Raw genomic sequence first — 23,269 nt, 5'->3', positions numbered from 1 at the left:
TCTATATTGAGTCCTTGCGATTAAGCGTTGTTCACTGTGTTGGCCGACACACTTATTGTGCGGTGTGAATGGACAGAGTTATAGTTAAACGACTGCGAGCGAATTTTTGAGTGGCATCGCAGTGGACTGGTTATCTGACTGGTGTACCATGCCAATAGTTAGACTAGGGGCGAATAGGAATCCTTGACTTCATCAAGGCATAGGGAGAGTTTGATTGGCGAAGGTCAATCCAGATAGAACGAGAGTTGTCTTATTTGTCAGCAGCGAGCTGCGCAGACAGCAGTCATCGCAGATTACGGTATTGTCTGCTACAGCTATTGCGACCCCATATTCCCTCCACAACAGTACACTTCACTGCATTTCACACACTACAGCCTCGACTGTACCTAGCAACATTCTAAAGGATAATTATTCAAGTTGAGTAGGCGCGCCTCTCAGCCATTCTGCCAAGTCAATAACAATCTTAAACTTTGTATAGAAATTTCATTAGCGAATCCTATCCTTGAGAGGTAACTTCACATTCCGAAAAGTACCAGGATATAACTTGTTCAATTCATAACTAAAAGTGCCATTGTGATTTCTCAGAATTTTTGCAAAATAAATAATAATTTTCGTTAGTTTCATGTTTTTCTTACACTAACTACCACTACTCCAGTACCCAAGTATCCTACTAGTTATGTAAGAAATTTTGTTAATTTTTTTGTAATTTCCTTACAGCGGACGACTCCAGAAGATATTTATTGCTGAAAGTTTTTCAGGCATTTCTCTTTAGAACGTTAGGAGCGTCTGTCTGACTTCTGTAGTAGTGTGGGGGTGGAAATTGCATCTTGCAGGAGCCACAGGGTAAAGGGTACATCTCAGATTAATCCGTTGCGCAGAATAACAGAATAACAGATCAACCCCACGCTCACAACTGCGAATACATTTGATGTAGGGGGTGATTCACGAATATATGCAAATATATTAATATGTTATTCTACAAGTAAAAATAAAGAAAAAAGTTCATATAAACGGAGGTCCGCAAATGTTTAGTTATGGCGTTACGGCTAATAAAAGCTTTTGCCTGAAATTTAGCAACTTCGCTAGTATGAAGCCATCGCAAAACTGTAGGAGTTTAAAGTAAACTACGATTTCCATTTATTTTGTTGTTATTGGTCTGGTGAATGTAATAAAACGTGCCCCAGACGTGTATCTGTATTAATTTTCTTGAACATCCAGAGAAGCAAAGAAGTAATTTCGTAAAATTTAATTTATTAACTACTTAGTGCAGTTTGTTTTTTTAAATTCCAGACAATTGTACAAAGTTTTCAAGAGATGTTGCAGAGAATTTAATTTTGGAAAAATGATGGTGATAACGTTAACTGGAACTGTATGAATGTGTCAGACACTGTTGTTGTTGTTGTGGTCTTCAGTCCTGAGACTGGTTTGATGCAGCTCTCCATGCTACTCTATCCTGTGCAAGCTTCTTCATCTCCCAGTACCTACTGCAACCTACATCCTTCTGAATCTGCTTAGTGTATTGATCTCTTGGTCTCCCTCTACGATTTTTACCCTCCGCGCTGCCCTCCAATGCTAAATTTGTGATCCCTCGATGCCTCAGAACATGTCCTACCAACCGATCCCTTCTTCTAGTCAAGTTGTGCCACAAACTTCTCTTCTCCCCAATCCTATTCAATACCTCCTCATTAGTTACGTGATATACCCACCTTATCTTCAGCATTCTTCTGTAGCACCACATTTCGAAAGCTTCTATTCTCTTCTTGTCCAAACTAGTTATCGTCCATGTCTCACTTCCATACATGGCTACACTCCATACAAATACTTTCAGAAACGACTTCCTGACACCTAAATCTATATTCTAAGTTAACAAATTTCTTTTCTTGAGAAACGCTTTCCTTGCCATTGCCAGTCTACATTTTATATCCTCTCTACTTCGACCATCATCGGTTATTTTACTCCCTAAATAGCAAAACTCCTTTACTACTTTAAGTGTCTCATTTCCTAATCTAATTCCCTCAGCATCACCCGACTTAATTTGACTACATTCCATTATCCTCGTTTTGCTTTTGCTGATGTTCATCTTATATCCTCCTTTCAAGACACTGTCCATTCCGTTCAACTGCTCTTCCAAGTCCTTTGCTGTCTCTGACAGAATTACAATGTCATCGGCGAACCTCAAGGTTTTTACTTCTTCTCCATGAATTTTAATACCTACTCCGAATTTTTCTTTTGTTTCCTTTACTGCTTGCTCAATATACAGATTGAATAACATCGGGGAGAGGCTACAACCCTGTCTCACTCCTTTCCCAACCACTGCTTCCCTTTCATGCCCCTCGACTCTTATAACTGCCATCTGGTTTCTGTACAAATTGTAAATAGCCTTTCGCTCCCTGTATTTTACCCCTGCCACCTTCAGAATTTGAAAGAGAGTATTCCAGTCAACATTGTCAAAAGCTTTCTCTAAGTCTACAAATGCTAGAAACATAGGTTTGCCTTTTCTTAATCTTTCTTCCAAGATGAGTCGTAAGGTCAGTATTGCCTCACGTGTTCCAACATTTCTACGGAATCCAAACTGATCTTCCCCGAGGTCGGCTTCTACCAGTTTTTCCATTCGTCTGTAAAGAATTCGCGTTAGTATTTTGCAGCTGTGACTTATTAAACTGATAGTTCGGTAATTTTCACATCTGTCAACACCTGCTTTCTTTGGGATTGGAATTATTATATTCTTCTTGAAGTCTGAGGGTATTTCGCCTTTCTCATACATCGTGCTCACCAGATGGTAGAGTTTTCTCAGGACTGGCTCTCCCGAGGCCATCAGTAGTTCTAATGGAATGTTGTCTACTCCCGGGCCTTGTTTTGACTCAGGTCTTTCAGTGCTCTGTCAAACTCTTCACGCAGTATCTTATCCCCCATTACGTCTTCATCTACATCCTCTTCCATTTCCATAATATTGTCCTCAAGTACATCGCCCTTGTATAAACCCTCTATATACTCCTTCCACCTTCCTGCTTTCCCTTCTTTGCTTAGAACTGGGTTGCCATCTGAGCTCTTGATATTCATACAAGTGGTTCTCTTCTCTCCAAAGGTCTCTTTAATTTTCCTGTAGGCAGTATCTATCTTACCCCTAGTGATATGTGCCTCTACATCCTTACATTTGTCCTCTAGCCATCCCTGCTTAGCCATTTTGCACTTCCTGTCAATTTCATTTTTGAGACGTTTGTATTCCTTTTTGCCTACTTCATTTACTGCATTTTTATATTTTCTCCTTTCATCAATTAAATTCAGTATTTCTTCTGTTACCCAAGGATTTCTATTAGCCCTTGTCTTTTTACCTACCTGATCGTCTGCTGCCTTCACCACTTCATCCCTCAGAGATACCCATTCTTCTTCTACTGTATTTCTTTCCCCCATTCCTGTCAATTGTTCCCTTATGCTCTCCCTGAAACTCTGTACAACCTCTGGTTCTTTCAGTTTCTCCAGGTCCCATCTCCTTAAATTCCCACCTTTTTGCAGTTTCTTCAGTTTCAATCTGCAGTTCATAACCAATAGATTGTGGTCAGAATCCACATCTGCCCCAGGAAATGTCTTACAATTTAAAACCTGGTTCCTAAATCTCTGTCTTACCATTATATAATCTATCTGAAACTTGTCAGTATCTCCAGGCTTCTTACATGTATACAGCCTCCTTTCATGATTCTTGAACCAAGTGTTAGCTATGATTAAGTTATGCTCTGTGCAAAATTCTACAAGGCGGCTTCCTCTTTCATTCCTTCCCCCCAATCCATATTCACCTACTATGTTTCCTTCTCTCCCTTTTCCTACTGACGAATTCCAGTCACTCATGACTATTAAATTTTCGCCTCCCTTCACTACCTGAATAATTTCTTTTATCTCGTTATATATTTCATCTATTTCTTCATCATCTGCAGAGCTAGTTGGCATATAAACTTGTACTACTGTAGTAGACATGGGCTTGTGTCTATCTCGGCCACAATAATGCGTTCATCATGCTGTTTGTAGTAGCTAACCCGCACTCCTATTTTTTTATTCATTATTAAACCTACTCCTGCATTACCCCTATTTGATTTTGTATTTATAACCCTGTAATCACCTGACCAAAAGTCTTGTTCCTCCTGCCACCGAACTTCACTAATTCCCACTATATCTAACTTTAACCTATCCATCTCCCTTTTTAAATTTTCTAACCTACCAGCCCGATTAAGAGATCTGACATTCCACACTCCGATCCGTAGAACGCCAGTTTTCTTTCTCCTGATAACGACGTCCTCTTGAGTAGTCCCCGCCCGGAGATCCGAATGGGGGACTATTTTACCTCCGGAATATTTTACCCAAGAGGACGCCATCATCATTTAATCATACAGTAGAGCTGCATGTCCTCGGGAAAAATTACGGCTGTAGTTTCCCCTTGCTTTCAGCCGTTGTCAGACACTATGCTTTTATTAATACCAAACTACAGCAGTTACTATGTGGTCTCACTTAAATACACTGTTGTTATTCTGTTATTTCACTGAACAATAGAGACAACTAACCCGTGTCAAGGTTAGGGAACGACTGAAACAAGTCACTAACGGTTGCCAACAATGACATAAACGTTTCTATATTCTTAATGGAAAGTAAACAAATTTACTTGTATAACAATCTTCGCTTCTCTGGATGTTTTGAAAAACTACTGCAGATACACGTCTGGGACATGTTTTATTAGATTCACCAGACCAATAACAAAAAAAAAATAAATGGAAATCGTGCTTTACTTTAACCTCATACAGTATTGCGATGGCTTCATACTAGCGAAGTTGCTAAATTTCAGGCAAAATCTTTTATTAGCCGTAACTCCGTATCTAAACATTTGCGGACCTATGTTTATATGAACTTTTTTCTTTAGTTTTACTTCTAGAATAACGTATTAAAATATTTGCATATTTTCGTGAATCACCATGTATATTAAAAAAGATTCCGAGAGAAACTAAGCTTTACGGTAATTATTCCCAACACAGCGAAGAACAAAAATCTGGAAACAGGTTTCGGTTGCCATCATTCTGAGAGGAGTTAACACTTTACTCAACATGGCAGCAGCCGAGGAAAGCTGTTCAAGTTTCATGCGAGCGTCTTTTTGCTCGTGGGCGGCGTGGAGATACATTGGGACCAGCCGTTTCGATTATTGTGCCTGAGACAGGGTAGGAAACCTGTGTGGTAAAAAGAATATGGACAGTTGCTGTGTCCAAGCAGGCAAGCTCTGGCCCGTTGCCCTTCCGTGTAGTTTGTAACGGCGCTATTTTTTCAAGGCACTGGCTTACGAGAGTGTGGTGCCCGTCAGCCATATAAGGTCTGGCCGTCGCCTTCCTGTTTGACCTGGAGACCGACACGCAGCTGCAGCCGTGTCATCGCCTCGCTGAAGGCATTTATCGCCACGCAGTAGTCGTAGTTTCGCTGATCATTTCCCCGAACAAAACATAGCAACGTCGTTCGAGTTCACTCGCCGTTTTATTTTGTTCTTGGCGGTGGGTGCGTGTATTTTCGATCTTTGATTGCAGACCAGCGATGCCAGCCGAGCGGTAAGATTCATCCAAGTTCCCGGCCCCTCTCCCCCCCCCCCCCCGCTCCCATTTTGTCATCTTGATCTGGTACTCTGGTCTTATGATTCTATCCCCGGCTTGACCGCGACTGCACGGGCCTAGTTCTGATTCAGTTCATGAAACCTGTGTAGTCAGTGAAGGCTGCCCTCAGCTTAATACTGTTCCATTCTGATTTCAGAACATACTCTTGCTGTATTACCCCAAAAGCCTATGAGTGTTCTTACACTACTTGCCATTAAAATTACTACACCACGCAGATGACGTGTTACAGACGTGAAATTCAACCGACAGGGAGAACATGCTGTGATACACAAATGATTAGCTTTTCAGAGCATTCAGGCAAGGTTGGCGCCGGTGGCGACACCTACAACGTGCTGACATGAGGAAAGTTTCCAACCGATTTCTCATACACAAACAGCAGTTGACCGGCGTTGCCTAGTGAAACGTTGTTGCCATGCCTCGTGTAAGAAGGTGAAATGCGTACCATCACGTTTCCGACTTTGATTAAGGTCGGATTGTAGCCTATCGCGACTGCGGTTTATCGTATCGCGACATTGCTACTCGATTTGGTCGAGATCCAATGACTGTTAGCAGAATATGGAATTGGTGGGTTCAGGGGGGTAATACGGAACGCCGTGCTGGATCCCAACGGCCTCGTATCACATCATTTTTTCGGATGAATCCAGGTTCTGTTTACAGCATCATGATGGTCGCATCCGTGTTTGGCGACATCGCGGTGAACGTACATTGGAAGCGTGTATTCGTCATCGCCATACTGGCGTATCATCCTGCGTGATGGTATGGGATGCCATTGGTTACACGTCTCGGTCACCTCTCGTTCGCACTGACGTCACTTTGAACAGTGGATGTTACAGTTCAGACGTATTACGACCCGTGGCTCCACCCTTCATTCGATCCCTGCGAAAACCTACATTTCAGCAGGATAATGCACAACCGCATGTTGCAGGTCCTGTACGGGCCTTTCTGGATACAGAAAATGTTCGACTGCTGCCCTGGCCAGCACATTCTCCAGATGTCTCACCAATTGAAAACGTCTGGTCAATGGTGGCCGAGCAACTGGCTCGTCACAATACGCCAGTGACCACTCTTGATGAACTGTGGTATCATGTCGAAGCTGCATGGGCAGCTGTACCTGTACACGCCATCCAAGCTCTGACTCAATGCCCAGGCGTATCAAGGCCGTTATTATGGCCAGAGGTGGTTGTTCTGGGTACTGATTTCTCAGGATCTATGCACCCAAATTGCGTGTCAGTTCCAGTATAATATATTTGTCCAATGAATACCCGTTTATCATCTGCATTTCTCCTTGGTGTTGCAATTTTAATGGCCAGTAGTGTATTACTGTAGTGAAAACCTACCACGTTTCCCTCTGGTAGCAGGAACTTTGCCGACTCCTTGCACTGTCGGACACTGTATATGAAATCAACGAAAATCCCAGCAGCCAGTTAACATTTATCTCGTCCGAGAACTGGGGAAAGTTCTTCTCATTTAGCCGGCCGCTGTGGCTGAGCGGTTCTATGCGCTTCAGTCCGGAACCGCGCTGCTGCTACGGACGCAGGTTCGAATCCTGCCTCGGGCATGGATGTATGTAATGTCCTTAGGTTAGTTAGGTTTAAGTAGTTCTAAGTCTAGGGGACTGATGACTTCAGATGTTGTGTCCCATTGTGCTTAGAGCCATTTTTCTTCTCATTTACGCCACCTGGGGTTGCGAGAGCTGTGCGAGACAGCTAGCGTGTGGTGGCGCAACCTGAGCCTTCACTCTGGACGCTGTTGCCATATTACTTTACAGAATTAAACTAGGGTTTTTAATCAGGACCCCGGCCTTTCAACAGCAGTTCGCTAGCCAACTATGCTATCCAGGCAACTTTATTTGAGTAGTTTATAGAGTTCAAATGGTTCAAATGGCTCTGAGCACTATGGGACTCAACTTCTGAGGTCATGAGTCCCCTAGACTTAGAACTACTTAAACCGAAGGACATCACAAACAACCAGGCGCGAGGCAGGATTCGAACCTGCGACCGTAGCAGCAGCGCGGTTCCGGACTGGAGCGCCTAGAACCGCTCGGCGTTTATAGAGTCTGAACGGCTTAGCTATACGCTACTCTCTTAGGATTGCTAGACCAACAGAGTAATTGACTATGTCTAAATTTGGTCATTTCTTCGGTTACATGTGAAAGGAAGCATTATGTTGTTAGCACCTTCTACTAATGTTTATAGAACCTTTCCGGATGACGCACAACGTCTATAACACCAGAGGTGGATGAGCTGCTCCGTGGCACTCTCACGAGAACTAAACCATCCCATGGAGAAACGTGCTGACGTCTTTTAAATCTTCTATGAACTCTCTATTAATCCTGAGGTACCACTCAAGTTAACTAAATATTTCCTTAGAATTTTTACAGTGTATCCGTGCCTAGTATCTGTCTTTCCTGCAACATGTTGACATTACATTTTAAATCCCTCTAGCCTGAAGCTTCTACAAATTTTACGATTGCGAGCGTTCCCGTTTGATGTTCAGTGGCGCACTCAGATTATAATGGATGTCTCAGTGTATTTGCCGTTAATGCGTAACCGATCTCCGTACATGCACACCTAGGCAGTTTGGCTCCACTCGGAAGTGGGTGATTCGAATCTTCTTGGTGAAAAAATTTTCATCAAGAGTAGCTTGTCGGTAAGGGGAGGACAGACGGTGACGTTAAGTTTCGGATCGCTAGCCTTCGTGCCAATCTGCTGGATTAAATTCCAAACCTGTCCACAGAGTCTCACGGAGTGAAGGCATGGGATATTGTTAATGACGATCCGCCCATAAGATGGAGACGGTCAGGTCTGCTCCCCCTGACGTGCTTTCGGAAAGAACTGCCTGTGTCCCGGAATTGGATTTCACTCTCTCCCTTCTCTCATCACCATTAACAAAAAATAATACCGAACTAAAGCCTATAACAGTCACCTGTGCCCAACAGATAAACTTAATGGAGGATTTTCATATACCGCATGGAAAGGGGCTATCGAGTGTGGGAGAAGGAAACACTATCCGATGAGGAGACTGAACAGCTCCCCGGGGGGTCTACCTCATAAGAATTCCACACGAATCCCTCTTTCTTTAAGCTTAATACGGTTCAGTACTTGCATTGATGGGCAGCTTCCACTCTCTTGTCCTCCGAGTATTGATCCTCTGAGCCTCTTCCTATATTGCGCAGGATGATTCAGATTGGTGAACGAGCAGAATAGAAGGAGTTGCAGTAAAGAACGAACCGTCAGGCGGATTCATAGCCAGTCACGCCCACAAACACTTTCTTGCCACTTACTGGTTGGCGTCAGGGTAGTTTAGGGTACTGCATTTATTCGGCACCTCATGCTCAGCAAACGTCCATTCATATACTAGCATCCATTCACAACATTCCACATACAAAAACCAGAAGTGCGCAAACGTACATCACACACTAGCGTCTATTCACATCATTCTGCGTATAAAAACCAGAAGTTTCCAAATTACAGTAAATTCAAAATATTACAAAACTAGACATGACGCATAACGTAGAACTAGAGTGCGCACTTAGTACTGATTGTGGTGTTGCACGTTACTGTCAGATAAAAACGCTACCCGTTACGAACGTGTTAGCAATATCAAGTCTGGGCTGCGACTGGTGTGTTGACTTACTCCCGAATGTACTGCAAACTTTAAATCGTAGTTTGTACACATTTGTGTACGACTGGAAATAATCGTTTCGAACTATGAAGTCAGTTGGCTCTCAGCACGATGGGACTTAACATCTGTGGTCATCAGTCCCCTAGAACTTAGAACTACTTAAACCTAACTAAGCTAAGGACATCACACACATCCATTCCCGAGGCAGGATTCGAACCTGCGACCGTAGCGGTCACGCGGTTCCAGACTGAAGCGCCTAGAACCGCACGGCCACACCGGCCGGCATGAAGTCAGTTGTTCGATACTGAAATAACAATATTTACGTCACGCTGTGCCTTAATTAATTAACAGTTACAGGTTCCTTGAGATATCTTTGACATTTAACCACTAAAGTTAAGAATTAATTATCAATAACTACTGACTTTTTGGCACTGATGTCGCCATTAATCAATGTTCGTTCTCTCTTTCATGTAGCAACTCTTCCCAATATCAGTTTGCGGCTGGCTACTTGATACTGATCTCAGACACATGCTCTTGTCTCATAAAGGAACGTAAACATGCTGCGTCTAAAGAGCCATTCTACCCGAGTTCTTGAATATACGTTTATTTATTGCACACAAAACGGTTCTCATCATATCACCGAAGTTAAGCGCTGTTGGGCCGGGCTAGCACTTGGGTGTGTTCGCATCTGGTCTGCTGAGCCCTGTTCACAAGCAGGGTGCACTCAACCCGTGTGAGGCAAACTGAGGAGCTACTCGATTTAGAAGTAGTGGCTCCGGTCTCGTAAACTGACAAAACGGCCGGGAGACCTGTGTGCTGACCACATGCTCCTCCATATCCGCAGCCACTGACGCCTGTGGTCTGAGGACGACACGGCGGTCGGTCGGTACCATAGGGCCTTGATGGCCTGTTCGGGTGGAGTTTAGGTTTTTTAATTTAGTTTACTGCACGCAAGGCAGATTCTTAAGAGCTGGGCTAAAATGTACTCAAAAAGATAAATTAACAATAATGTTCGAGCTAAGACACTGAGTGTTGTCTCGTGACATATTGACCAACAGTCTTTCGCAAGAATGATTAGCCCAAGTTTTCTCGAATGAAATATGGTGTATGCATGCAAATAAGGAAAAATTAAATAACCAATTGCCTATTTTCCGGAATATTCTGGAAGCTGGAGTAAGCGTTTTTAACTTGCACGGGCAGTTTTAGAGATAGAGGGTCTGTGACACCCTGAACATTCCAGTGGTAGATATGAGAGAAACAAGAGAATGGCTGTGTGGAGGGAATGTCGTCTTTTGTGACTAGTAATGAACAGTGCAGCGTGTGGCCTTACGGTTGCCGGCGTTGGAAGCGATCTTGGCGCCGGCGCGCGCCCAGCGGTTGGCAGCACTGGAGGGGGCGCCCCCCGCGCGCCTGGCGCTGGCGGCCGGCGCCCTGGTCGGGCCGTCGAACACGTCGTCGGCGCCGCGCACCTCGTCCTCGACTGTGGCGCGCGCCGTCTCGCTGCTGACGCTGCCGCGCGCGCCCGAGTCGTACTCCTGGCGGATCTTGCTGATCTTGAACTTGGCGTAGGCGACGCGCGCCGACGGCGTCAGCGTCGACAGCCGCGGGTTGTACTCCAGCAGCTTCTCGGGGTCGAGGCCCTCCTTCTGCTTCTCGATGATGTACCTGCGGGCCAGACAGTATTACATCCACATCTAGACGATTACTCTGCACTTTACAAGTAAGTGCCTGGCAGAGCGTCAAGCTACGAGGGCAGTTCAATAAGTAATGCAACACATTTTTTTTCTCGGCCAATTTTGGTTGTTAAAACCGGAAATTTCTTGTGGAATATTTTCAAACATTCCCGCTTCGTCTCGTGTAGTTTCATTGACTTCCGACAGGTGGCAGCGCTGTACGGAGCTGTTAAAATGGCGTCTGTAACGGATGTGCGTTGCAAACAATGGGCAGTGATCGAGTTTCTTTTGGCGGAAAACCAGGGCATCTCAGATATTCATAGGCGCTTGCAGAATGTCTACGGTGATCTGGCAGTGGACAAAAGCACGGTGAGTCTTTGGGCAAAGCGTGTGTCATCATCGCCGCAAGGTCAAGCAAGACTGTCTGATCTCCAGCGTGCGGGCCGGCCGTGCACAGCTGTGACTCCTGCAATGGCGGAGCGTGCGAACACACTCGTTCGAGATGATCCACGGATCACCATCAAACAACTCAGTGCTCAACTTGACATCTCTGTTGGTAGTGCTGTCACAATTGTTCACCAGTTGGGATATTCAACGGTTTGTTCCCGCTGGGTCCCTCGTTGTCCAACCGAACACCATAAAGAGCAAAGGAGAACCATCTGTGCAGAATTGCTTGCTCGTCATGTGGCTGAGGGTGACAATTTCTTGTGAAAGATTGTTACAGGCGATGAAACATGGGTTCATCACTTCGAACCTGAAACAAAACGGCAATCAATGGAGTGGCGCCACACCCACTCCCCTACCAAGAAAAAGTTTAAAGCCATACCCTCAGCCGGTAAAGTCATGGTTACAGTCTTCTGGGATGCCGAAGGGGTTATTCTGTTCGATGTCCTTCCCCATGGTCAAACGATCAACTCTGAAGTGTATTGTGCTACTCTTCAGAAATTGAAGAAACGACCTCAGCGTGTTCGTAGGCACAAAAATCTGAACGAACTTCTCCTTCATGACAACGCAAGACCTCACACAAGTCTTCGCACCCGAGAGGAGCTCACAAAACTTCAGTGGACTGTTCTTCCTTATGCACCCTACAGCCCCGATCTCGCACCGTCGGATTTCCATATGTTTGGCCCAATGAAGGACGCAATCCGTGGGAGGCACTACGTGGATGATGAAGAAGTTATTGATGCAGTACGACGTTGGCTCCGACATCGACCAGTGGAATGGTACCGTGCAGGCATACAGGCCCTCATTTCAAGGTAGCGTAAGGCCGTAGCATTGAATGGAGATTACGTTGAAAAATAGTGTTGTGTAGCTAAAAGATTGAGGAATAACCTGGTGTATTTCAATGCTGAATAAAACAACCCCTGTTTCAGAAAAAAAGTGTTGCATTACTTATTGAACTGCCCTCGTACTTCGCTACCCTTTGTAATGTGACAACGTGCCGTCTAGTGAATGCCAGGCATAGTCAAGGCGCAACAGCAGAGAAAGTGGATGCTTATGCCATCTGTGAGTCACAGTCGAAGGCAAAGCGCAAGTGCTTCCGCCTGGTGGCAGCTAAGTTATAAAGAACGCTATGTGGGAGACAGTGTCTGGCTTGTGCTGCACTCTGACAGCGAAATAACAAAAGAATTAAACTAAATATTATTGTTATGTGTAGTAAAAATAGAAATGTAATATTACTTTAATACATGAAAATGACTGTAACTGAATATTGTAATGCTATGGTATGTTTAATTGTAAATAGAGAACTTGGTGTAATGTAAAATAATGTTTAGGTGTGGGGGGGAATCCCCGAGAATGAGAAAAGTGTACATGTTGGCGCGTAGTATTGGCGGTAGAAGTAAGTTGGCGTAGCTCTGAGGCAGGACAAGTGTTAAGTGGCGTAAAAGTGACTGCCCGGTGTGTGCTACGGTAACGTTGCTAACAGACCATTTAGAAGTGAGCTGAAAACAGATATGGACTTGGTTTATCGTATGGCTACAAGTTAAATGGACACTAAGGCTTGTAAGACGCGGTATTTCGACGGAGATGGGCTGTGAGCGGCAAAATAGTACGGTTTTCCGCTCTGAGGTACATGGCACCGCATGGTGGAATGCTGTATTAATTGCGACGAGTTGCTTGTGCCAACGGCAGGTGTGAAGGGACCAGTAGCCGCATCCAGCGGCATATTGTGATCTCAATAACTGATGAGGTCCATTGGTGAGCTCACTTCGGTAGCCACGAACTAGAAGTTATCTTACAAGAGTATTATTATGAACAGTGGTTGTTATACCGACGCCATTACCAGTACATTGATATTTTGTGAATTAGTTTGTGTAATAGTCAAACCAAGTTCTCTACAGTGTGTAAAGTTTGGAGGCAATAATAATTATGTGGTTTAAATTACATTCCCCAATTGTAAACAATTATTTAAAGGAAATAGCTCATTATTACCCCATATCCAGTGATTTCTATGTGCTGCAACATCATTGAAAATTTATGGTGCGTGAGTATCGGCTTAGCTATATTACAAGATAAAATAGTCGGAATTAACGCCGAAATTGCCAGCAGACGCCGCTTCATGCAATGGATGGAAGATGCCAGGTACTGTGCCACCTTAATTACTATCCAGACCGATGTGGTGGCTTTTCAGTACATTGCCATAGTCAAAAATTACTCGGTTCCGTCCGAGCAACGTGATTCTCAATTAGTGTTTTCAGCAGCTATTTTGACAAGCAGATCTATACTGTTCTTTAATTAAGCGTTCAAGAAAATTGCTGCCACCACAGTACACATTGTGCCTTCAGTACAATGCAAGCTCAGTAATTCAGTAATTACAATTTGTGTAGTTTACATTAACCTAAAACAAGTTCAAGTGTGTATCATGTGTGTTATGTATTGTGAAACGATTTCAGCTGGTGGTATTGTTTTAAATGAGTAATGTCCTGCTGCTAGGCAATATCAAACACACAGAATTAAGTGATCCCTGTTCAGTCACTTCAAAGAGATTATCAGTGCTACTAATAATCATGTATAGACGTAAAAATAAGTTTTTTACGCGCCATTATCATTATTTATTTAAAAAATTCCGTGTAGTAGTTGGATCACCATAGGGTGTCTATTCAAACCTATTACACATGAGAGCTGCTTTCCGGAAGTCCGATGCCGCATGATCTAATAATAATACAGTAAATTCTGGTAGTGGCATCGTACCTTCTACTCTCGAACAGAGTGCATGGGAAAAACGGACACTCGAATCTTTCTGTGTGAGCTCTTATTTTTCTTATTTTATTGTGATGATCAAGTCTTCTTATGTAGTCAGGCGCCAACAAAAATTTTTCGCATTCGTCAGAGAAAGCTGGTGATTGAAATTTCACGAGAAGATCCTGCGGCAACGAGAAACGCCTTTGTTTTAATGACGTCCACACCAAATCTTGTATAATATCTGTGGCACTCTCTCCGCTATTTCACGACAATACAAAACGAGCTGCTCTTCTTTGAACTTTTTCAATGTCCTCCGTCAGTCCTCTCTGATACGGGTCCCAGGTTACGCAGCAATGCTCGAGAGGAGGACAGGCAAACGTATTGTAAGCAGTCTCTTTACTAGATCTGTTGTATTTTGTAAGTGTTCTGTCAATAAATCGCAGTCTTTGGTTCGCTTTCCTCTCAACTTTATCTACGTGATCGTTCCAAGCTAAATTATTCGTAATTGTAATCCCTAAGTATTTATTTGATTTTACAGCCTTTCGATTTGTGTGATTCATCGTGTAACCGAATCTAGTACAGGATGGAAAAAATGGAGCATCGAGACAATATCATCTCATAATTGAAACCAATTGAAGTAAAAGATCAATTTTGTTGCTGGTACTTATGAAAGGAACTTTAGTTTACATTTTTCAATGTTCTCACAGGATTCAGTAATGTATTCAAACATAATGCGATTCAATTACAACACATTCAGTTGTAACTGACACTAGATTCCACACTCTGTGTGTAAAAACGCAAAATACTGAAAGATGTGCACAATATGTTGATAGTTGTCAACCTGTAGCACCTTAGCTCGAAGTGGTAGTTATAATATGTAAATTGAGCTACTCCACACAAATCAAAGAAGTTATATATTGAACTGTGCGCTGATGTAAGCTGTTGCCAGCCCACCAGTCGGCAAAGAGGTTGCAAGAAGATCGATAGTGGGCGCTGAATGAAGTGCGCCTATGAGGAGAGAGGCCAAAGACAGGCTCACAGGCAATGCGCCACCAACGCCCTTTCGACCTCCAGTATTCGGATCGCCGCCACAGACTGGAGAGCCCAGCCAGTCACAGACAGTGTGTCCAGTCAGCCGCAGTTGCAGTCAGCTCAGTTACTAGCTCAGTTACTATTCTAGTTGGCATATGTCAGTTCATGTCACCGGCTATGAGTGTAGCGTTTACCGTGGGACTTGTAGTTCATGACCAGTGAGGCTTACGTGGACTATTACGGAAGAGCTCGTAGCACAGCAACTTAGTTAAAGATCGGTAGCTTCTTGTTCTTATGAGTAAAGAACCATGTTAACAAATGTGTGCAGTTGTGTCATAGGAACAGGACACTGGCCACCAAACAACATCCTCTCCCTGGCTTCCCCTGGTACAGGACTCTATTATGTCAACGATCACACAAGACTGTAAAGTCAATATCAACAGGATACCTACACTATTTGATCAAAAATACTTGGACACCTCATGTAACACAGATTGGCCACTTATCGCGAGATGCGGACCTGTCGGTGTGAAAGGCAGTGCAGAGTACACTACTAGCCATTAAAATTGCTACACCACGAAGATGTGCTACAGACGTGAAATTTAACCGACAGGAAGAAGATGCTGTGATATGCAAATGATTAGCTTTTCAGAGCATTCACACAAGGCAGGCGACAGTGGCGACACCTACAACGTGCTGACACAACGAAAGTTTCCAACCGATATCTCACACAAAAAACAGCAGTTGACCGGCGTTGCCTGGTGAAACATTGTTCTGATGCCTCGTGTAAGGAGGAGAAATGCGTGCCATTACAGTTCCAGCCTTTGATAAAGGTCGGATTGTAGCCTATAGTGATTGCGGGTCATCGTATCGCGACATTGCTGCTCGCGTTGATCGAGATCCAATGACTGTTAGCAGAATATGGCATTGGTGGGTTCAGGGGGGTAATACGGAATGCCGTGCTGGATCCCAATGGCCTTGTATTACTAGCATTCGAGATAACAGGCATCTTATCCGCATGGCTGTAACGGATAGTGCAGCCACGTCTCTATCCCTGAGTAATCAGATGGGGACGTTTGCAAGACAACAACCATCTGCACGATCAGTTCGACAACGTTTGCAGCAGCATGGACTGTCAGCTTGGAGACCATGGCTGCGGTTACCCTTGACGCTGCATCACACACAGGAGCGCCTGCGATGGTGTATTGAACGACGAACCTGGGTGCACGAATGGCAAAACATAATTTTTTCGGATGAATCCAGATTCTGTTTACAGCATCATGATGGTCGGATCCGTGTTTGGCGACATCGCGGTGAACGTACATTGGAAGCGTGTATTCGTCATCACCATACTGGCGTATCACCCAGCGTGATGGTATGGGGTGCCATTGGTTACACGTCTTGGTCACCTCTTGTTCGCATTGACGGCACTTTGAACAGTCGACGTTATATTTCAAATGTGTTACGAACCGTGGCTCTACCATTCATTCGATCTCTGCGAAACCCTACATTTGAGTAGGATAATGCACGACCACATGTTGCAGGTCCTGTACGGCCCTTTCTGGATACAGCTCACACACAGGTCTGTGGTCAGCGCTGAGGGGCGCTTGAGGTGGTGCAAAGAGCGATGCCACAGGACAGCGGATCACTGGATACGAATTATTTTCAGTGACGCATCATACCAAACAAAGTGGCAGTCCGATGGAAGGGTTTCGGTTTGGCAAATGCCTTGAAAACATTACCTGCCAACATATGTAGTGGGTTGCGGAAACAAACACATTTTCTGACTTTGTGTACTGAGTATGGTAGAGGAACAGTTCGAAGAGGATGGCTGTTTGTATCGGCATGACATCGCACCCTGTCATGAAGCAGTTTCTGTGAGGCAATGGTTTGTGGACAATAACGTTCCTGAATCGGGCTGGTCTACCCATAGTTCCGACATGAGTCCAATAGAAAATCTTTGGGATAAGTTGTAACATCGACTTCAGTCCAGACCGCAGCGTCCGACATTACCAGTGTCTCTGGTGTCGGCTCTTGAGGAAGAACAGGCTGCCACTCCCCCATAGACATTCAGACACGTCATTGAAAGTATGCACAGCAGAGTTCAAGCAGTCGTGAAGGAAAAGGGGAGAATGTACACTCTCGATATTAATGTCCACTAATGGGTGTCCGGATAATTTTGATCAGATAGTGTACATTACAAAAAGCAACAAAATGAAAAGAAACAATAGAAAATTGATAACCTAGTTAGACTACTAAAGCTAAGACACTACAACGCTACAATTAGGCCTCGTGCACCATATACCGTCCTTAAAATGAACGTCACTAATTGAAAATATATAAATCAAGACAGAAAAATTTTAAAAAGTTTTTCGTGTTTTTCTGCTCAGAGGAAGTGAAGTACATAAAACGGACGATTATACCAGCATTTTGAGAGGATATCAGACTCTTTCTTGAGTAGGAGCATCCAGTTTCACTACAGCTTTATTAGAATGATCAGTTATACGCCGGCCAAAAGTACTTTTAATGGTTTCCTCTCAACGAAAGTAAAGAACAACTAGCTGACAGCGCTTCAATGATGTGTTAAGGAAATAGTTATCTTAGAGCACTCAATAAGGGTCACATATAAATTCGAAACTACTGTATAACTGACAGTCATCGATTTAAAGTAAAACCTAACAGCAAATTTAACAAATATGCGACAGAAGAGCGTAGAATGAACTTTACCTAGAAGGTGGAAGCATTGTGACAAAAGAACTAAGAGAGCACATCAAATATTTAAATGTGCTGTTGAGTGAAACATGTTGTTGTGCTCTCAGTCCAGAGACTGGTTCGATGCACCTCTCTGTAATACTCTACATTGTGCAAGCCTCTTAGCTCAGAATAACTACTGCAACGTACACCCTTCTGAATCTGCTTAGTGTATTCATCTCTTGGTCTCCATCTACGAGTTTTACCGTCCACGCTTCCCTCCAATACTAGATTGGTGATTCCTTGATGCCTCAGAACATGTCTTACCAACCGATTCCTGTATGTAGTCAAGTTGTGCTAGAGATTCCTCTTCTCCACAGTTCTATTCAGTACCTCCTCATTAGTTACGTAATCTAGCCATCTAATGTTCAGCATTCTTCTGTAGCACCATATTGCGAAAGCGTCTATTCTCTTCTTGACTAAACTATTTATCGTCCATGTTTCACTTCCATAAATAGCTACACTCCATAGAAATACTTTCAGAAAAGACTTCCAGACACTTAAATCTATGCCCGATGTTAAAAAATTTCTCTTCTTCAGATACGCTTTCTTTTCCATAGCCAGTCTACATTTTACATCCTCCCTACTTCGAGCATCATCAGTTATTTTGCTTCTCAAATACCGAACCTCATTTACTACTTTAAGTGTCTCATTTCCTAATCTTATTCCCTCAACATCACCTGCATCATCTGATTCAATTCGACTACATTTCATTATCCTCGTTTTGCTTTTGCTGATGTTCATCTTATATCATCCTTTCAAGATACTGTCCATTCTGTACAGCTGCTCTTCCAGATCCTTTGCTATCTCTGACATAATTACAATGTCCTGAAATATAACAGCATAGAAATAATAAATAAATAAAAAACGTTAAATAGGTTTGTTTTTTCTGCCTTAGACTCATTTTCACGTATTTAATATGTTGCGATTCTAATGGTCTACAATACTGTGAAATAGTTTTCTTCAATGGCCCTCCTGATACTGATACTGTTGTAATCAAAAGGCACTCTCCACTTCCGAATCTTCTTGTTTTATTTTTTTTTGTGCTTTTGCTCGCATCGGGCGGATCGATGTGGTTATTAATGGATGCGGCGTGGATAATTTAAGGACCGGTCGAATGCCCTTCCTGTTGCCACCCCGTTAACCCCAGGGACAGAATATGTGAACCCCTATTGTCTGCGCATAACGTTATTCATGTTAAAGTGAGCGAAAGTTTTCTAAACATTCATGAATCGCGTAACTGAGGCATGACTATGGTGTCATCCTAGTATTAACCTAGTGGGATGGGGGAAACCGCCTAACAACTACACCCAGGCTGACCGGAACATTGACCCTCGTCGTTAATCCGGCTGGCAGATTCGATACAGGCTCGTTCCAACAGCGACCCCGGGGCATTAACACGTACGGATTCGCTGTCCACTTCCGAATCAAAGAGCACTACAGGTCCAACCGGGACCTCAGAAGCTGAGCTCTGCCAACACTGCGTCAGCGATAGAGATGGAGAATACCCAAAAACTGTGGGCTCCGGGAACAAACCAACTTTCCTCAGCGCAACGTGAGGTGGCCTGGTGAATGATTAACGAGAGAAGCATCTCCATGGAACATCTCACCACTCCGTTCAACACTTCTTTAGAGGACAGTATGTGCGCGACGACCACTGCAACACTTTCACAAGACGTCTCACTCTTGAGGACGATATGGAGGCGACATTAAGACTGTGATCATAACTCACTGACCTCATACATTGTATTTCTATCGTGAATCGCACACGTTACTAGGTACTTATCGAAGTGTCGATAAGTGACGTGTGGCGGAGGGCTCTTTTGTTGGAGTGAGCGGAACGTACCTGCGTAAACTCTGGCGGCTGCTGCGGCGTGTCTGCGCTTCCGTCGTGGAACCGATGGGGTCTCGCGCCACGGTGTTCTTGCGCACCATGGCGTTCCAGTCCTTCTTCTTGGAGCTGGTTCGCTTCCCGATGGCTTTGGCGATCTTGCTGAACACGTCCTTTGGTCCGCCAGGGCCCTTGCGGATGGCGTCGCTCACGATGCCCTCCACGAAGCCGATCTGGAAGTCCTTGAGCAGCCGGCGCTCCATGACGCGACCCTTCTTGCCCACTGTGGAACAGAGAGTCCAGTGTAGTTTACATATATGTATATAAATGGATATGTGTATGTATGTATGTTCCAGAATACCTGCAGAGCGCCTCTAGCAGTTTCACCCATTCTTGATCCATATATGTCATAGTAACAGAAGACAAGTACTGTGAGGGTAAGACGTACCAAGATCTTCCCATTTTTGGAGGTGGGGTGATAAAGCAGTGCTACCTGAACATAACTGTGCAACGCCTGGGCCACTATCATCCACACAGTACGAATATGACTTACTACTTGGAAGAAATACCAGGGGCAGGGGGTGGGGCGTAGGTGTAAAGCTCCAGAAGAACTGTCAGGATAGGCCTGGAGATAGGAAAGAGGTGACTTGTTAAAATAATCGAAAACGATGAATAGATGTCCAATCCGTAGTATTCGAGGCTGCTAAGGTGAATGGTAACCGTCCTGTTGCAGACTGGACCATAGGGGTGGGACTGGTTGTTCGAACAGGTGACATGGACAATATAAGTATTAAATGTGTTGATCTATTTTAAGCAAACTTGGTACATATGTCATTCACTCTCCGGAAAACAGCAGGAGTAAGAAATACGTAGCACTCCTATGATTGGTAGTGGGATGGGACACGGAAAATAATCGAAAATGACTAGTATTATTATCATAACCAAAAGACCAACGAAGGGACTGGCTAATTCGTGACTGTCCAGATGATGTTGCACCTCAATTGGTGGGAGTAGGGATGGGAATGGCGTGATTTACAAATAACTGACCGGAAATTTGCCAAGTGGATAGCAAGTAAGACATAAGAGACAACTTGCAAAATTAGTTTACTAAATTCGTATTCATCACGAAATCACTGGTTTCCGAGCTCGCAGCGAAGTTAATATTGTGGTCTCCATGATAAAGAATGCGGACTGGACAAACCCTGTGGCGTTCTTGTTTCCAGGTGCGGAAAAAGATGTTCCGTTGCAAGACCTTTCAATTGGGTTCAACATGTCGGTGAGGTGTGATTGAGTAAAAGCGCAGAAAGTACTCAGTGTAGCTGTATCTCTGAAATTACGTAAAATCACAGAAAATATTCAATGATTTGTATCTTGTTCTGTACATGAATTAGAAGTTTTTCAGTCTTTATGACTATTTCCTTTGCTTAAAATTTGAGCTGTTAAATAGAAACACTTATTTTGAAAATGGAACTTACAGCGGCTTCTTGTCAGTTGACAAAGGTTGCACACGATAAACGTTGTTCAGCTTTTCGCGTAATCTAAGTAAAATGGCACCCAGTGTGCTACTGCTTACAAATTCTGCATCAATAGTCATAGTCCACAGATGATGCTTCTTCCATGTATTGATGTTGTTTATCACCTCGTTTATTGATGCTGCGCGGGTAGAGAAAGTGCCTGTATAGTGTACCTTTAAATGTACCTTACGGACACCTAGCGAGCACAGGGCAGGAAACGGTTTGAGTGGGACGGCTTGCCCAGAGACGCGCAGCTTGCGTGGTACAGCGACCCGCTGTCGCAGTCGTTGGCAGCAATATGGAAAGTCAAACAACTCGCGCCGCCCGGCTTCCGCCCCCGGAGCTCACATTTATTTCCGATTTCCTGCCTGAGAGCTCACTGCTGCGACGAGCGACGACGCGGCACACCCCGCAGCCGCCTGCTGCTGCTGCTGCTGCTCCTGCCTGCAGCTCAAAGTCGCTCTTTTAAATGCGGCAGTACTGCAACCTGCGGACATCTCACGCTGCGGAGCTTCTCAGTACTGTGGTATCATTTGATCGCACCATTATTAGCTCCTGAAAAGTTCGCAGAAACGATTTTAAGTTTTGCGGACAAGTACTTTAAGTACTTAAGTACTTTAAGTGAAAGGAGATACTGAATAGTGATGTGTCTAATAGTGAAAGGATTTGAGATTTGTAAATACTCAATTTGATATCTAGTCACAATTCCAGGTTAATAACTAGTGTTTTACGTATAAACATGTTTCGAGTTAGAGCCGCCGCAGCACGGTGATGTTAAAGGTGATCGTGTTGTTGACGTCTTCATTCTGAGCACTGGATTGACGCACCTGTCTATGCTAATCTATCTTGTGCATGTCTGTTTCGCATAACTGCTGCAGCGTATAAGGGGTAGTCAATGTTGTTGTTGTTGTGGTCTTCAGTCCTGAGACTCGTTTGATGCAGCTCTCCATGCTACTCTCTCCTGTGCAAGCTTCTTCATCTCCTAGTATCTACTGCAATCTACATCCTTCTGAATCTGCTTAGTGTATTCATCTCTTGCTCTCCCTCTACGATTTTTACCCTTCACGCTGCCCTCCAATACTAAACTGGTGATCCCTTGATGCCTCAGAACATGTCCTACCAACCGGTCCCTTCTTCTTGTCAAGTTGTGCCACAAACTCTTCTTCTCCCCAATTCTATTCAATACCTCCTCATTAGTTATGTGGTCTACCCATCTAATCTTCAGCATTCTTCTGTAGCACCACATTTCGAAAGCTTCTATTCTCTTCTTGTCCATACTATTTATCGTCCAGGTTTAACTTTCATACATGGCTACACTCCATACAAATACTTTCAGAACCGACTTCCTGCCACTTAAATCTATACTCGATGTTAACAAACTTCTCTTCTTCAGAAACGCTTTCCTTGCCATTGCCAGTCTACATTTTATATCCTCTCTACTTCGACCATCATCAGTTATTTTGCTCCCCAAACAGCAAAACTCATATACTACTTTAACCGTCTCATTTCCTAATCTAATATCCTCAGCATCACCCAATTTAATTCGACTACATTCCATCATCCTCGTTTTGTTTTTGTTGATGTTCATCTTATATCCTCCTTTCAAGACACTGTCCATTCCGTTCCATTCAGCTGCTCTTCCAGGTCCTTTGCTGTCTCTGACAGAATTACAATGTCATCGGCGGACCTCAAAGTTTTTATTTCTTCTCCATCGAGTTTAATACCTACTCCGAATTTTTCTTTTGTTTCCTTTAACATCGGGGAGTGGCTACAACCCTGTCTCACTCCCTTCCCAACCACTGCTTCCTTTTCATGCCCCTCGACTCTTATAACTGCCATCTGGTTTCTGTACAAATTGTAAATGGCCTTTCACTCCCTGTATTTTACCCCTGCCACCTTCAGAATTTGAAAGAGAGTATTCCACTCAACAATGTCAAAAGCTTTCTCTAAGTCTACAAATGCTTTCCTTAACCTATCCGGCCATCCTGATTTAGGTTTTCCGTGATTTCTCTAAATCGCTCCAGG

At 43.9% G+C, this 23,269-nt stretch overlaps 1 protein-coding gene across 2 annotated transcripts in view; it reads right to left on the bottom strand.

The window, feature by feature from the left end:
• Window positions 1-23,269, bottom strand: part of LOC126094726 (transient receptor potential protein) — a 412,416-nt gene that overhangs the window by 22,375 nt on the left and 366,772 nt on the right. For both annotated transcript variants that reach the window (XM_049909269.1, XM_049909268.1), the window contains exons 18-19: window positions 19,746-20,013; window positions 10,591-10,925 (exon numbers count right to left, since the gene is read on the bottom strand). In XM_049909269.1, the coding sequence (XP_049765226.1) occupies window positions 10,591-10,925; window positions 19,746-20,013 (603 nt within the window). The remainder of the gene's footprint in view (window positions 1-10,590; window positions 10,926-19,745; window positions 20,014-23,269) is intronic.

This window comes from Schistocerca cancellata, chromosome 8, assembly GCF_023864275.1.
Source record: "Schistocerca cancellata isolate TAMUIC-IGC-003103 chromosome 8, iqSchCanc2.1, whole genome shotgun sequence".
Classification (NCBI taxonomy): Eukaryota; Metazoa; Arthropoda; class Insecta; order Orthoptera; family Acrididae; genus Schistocerca; species Schistocerca cancellata.
This window is presented reverse-complemented; position numbering and strand designations above follow the sequence as displayed.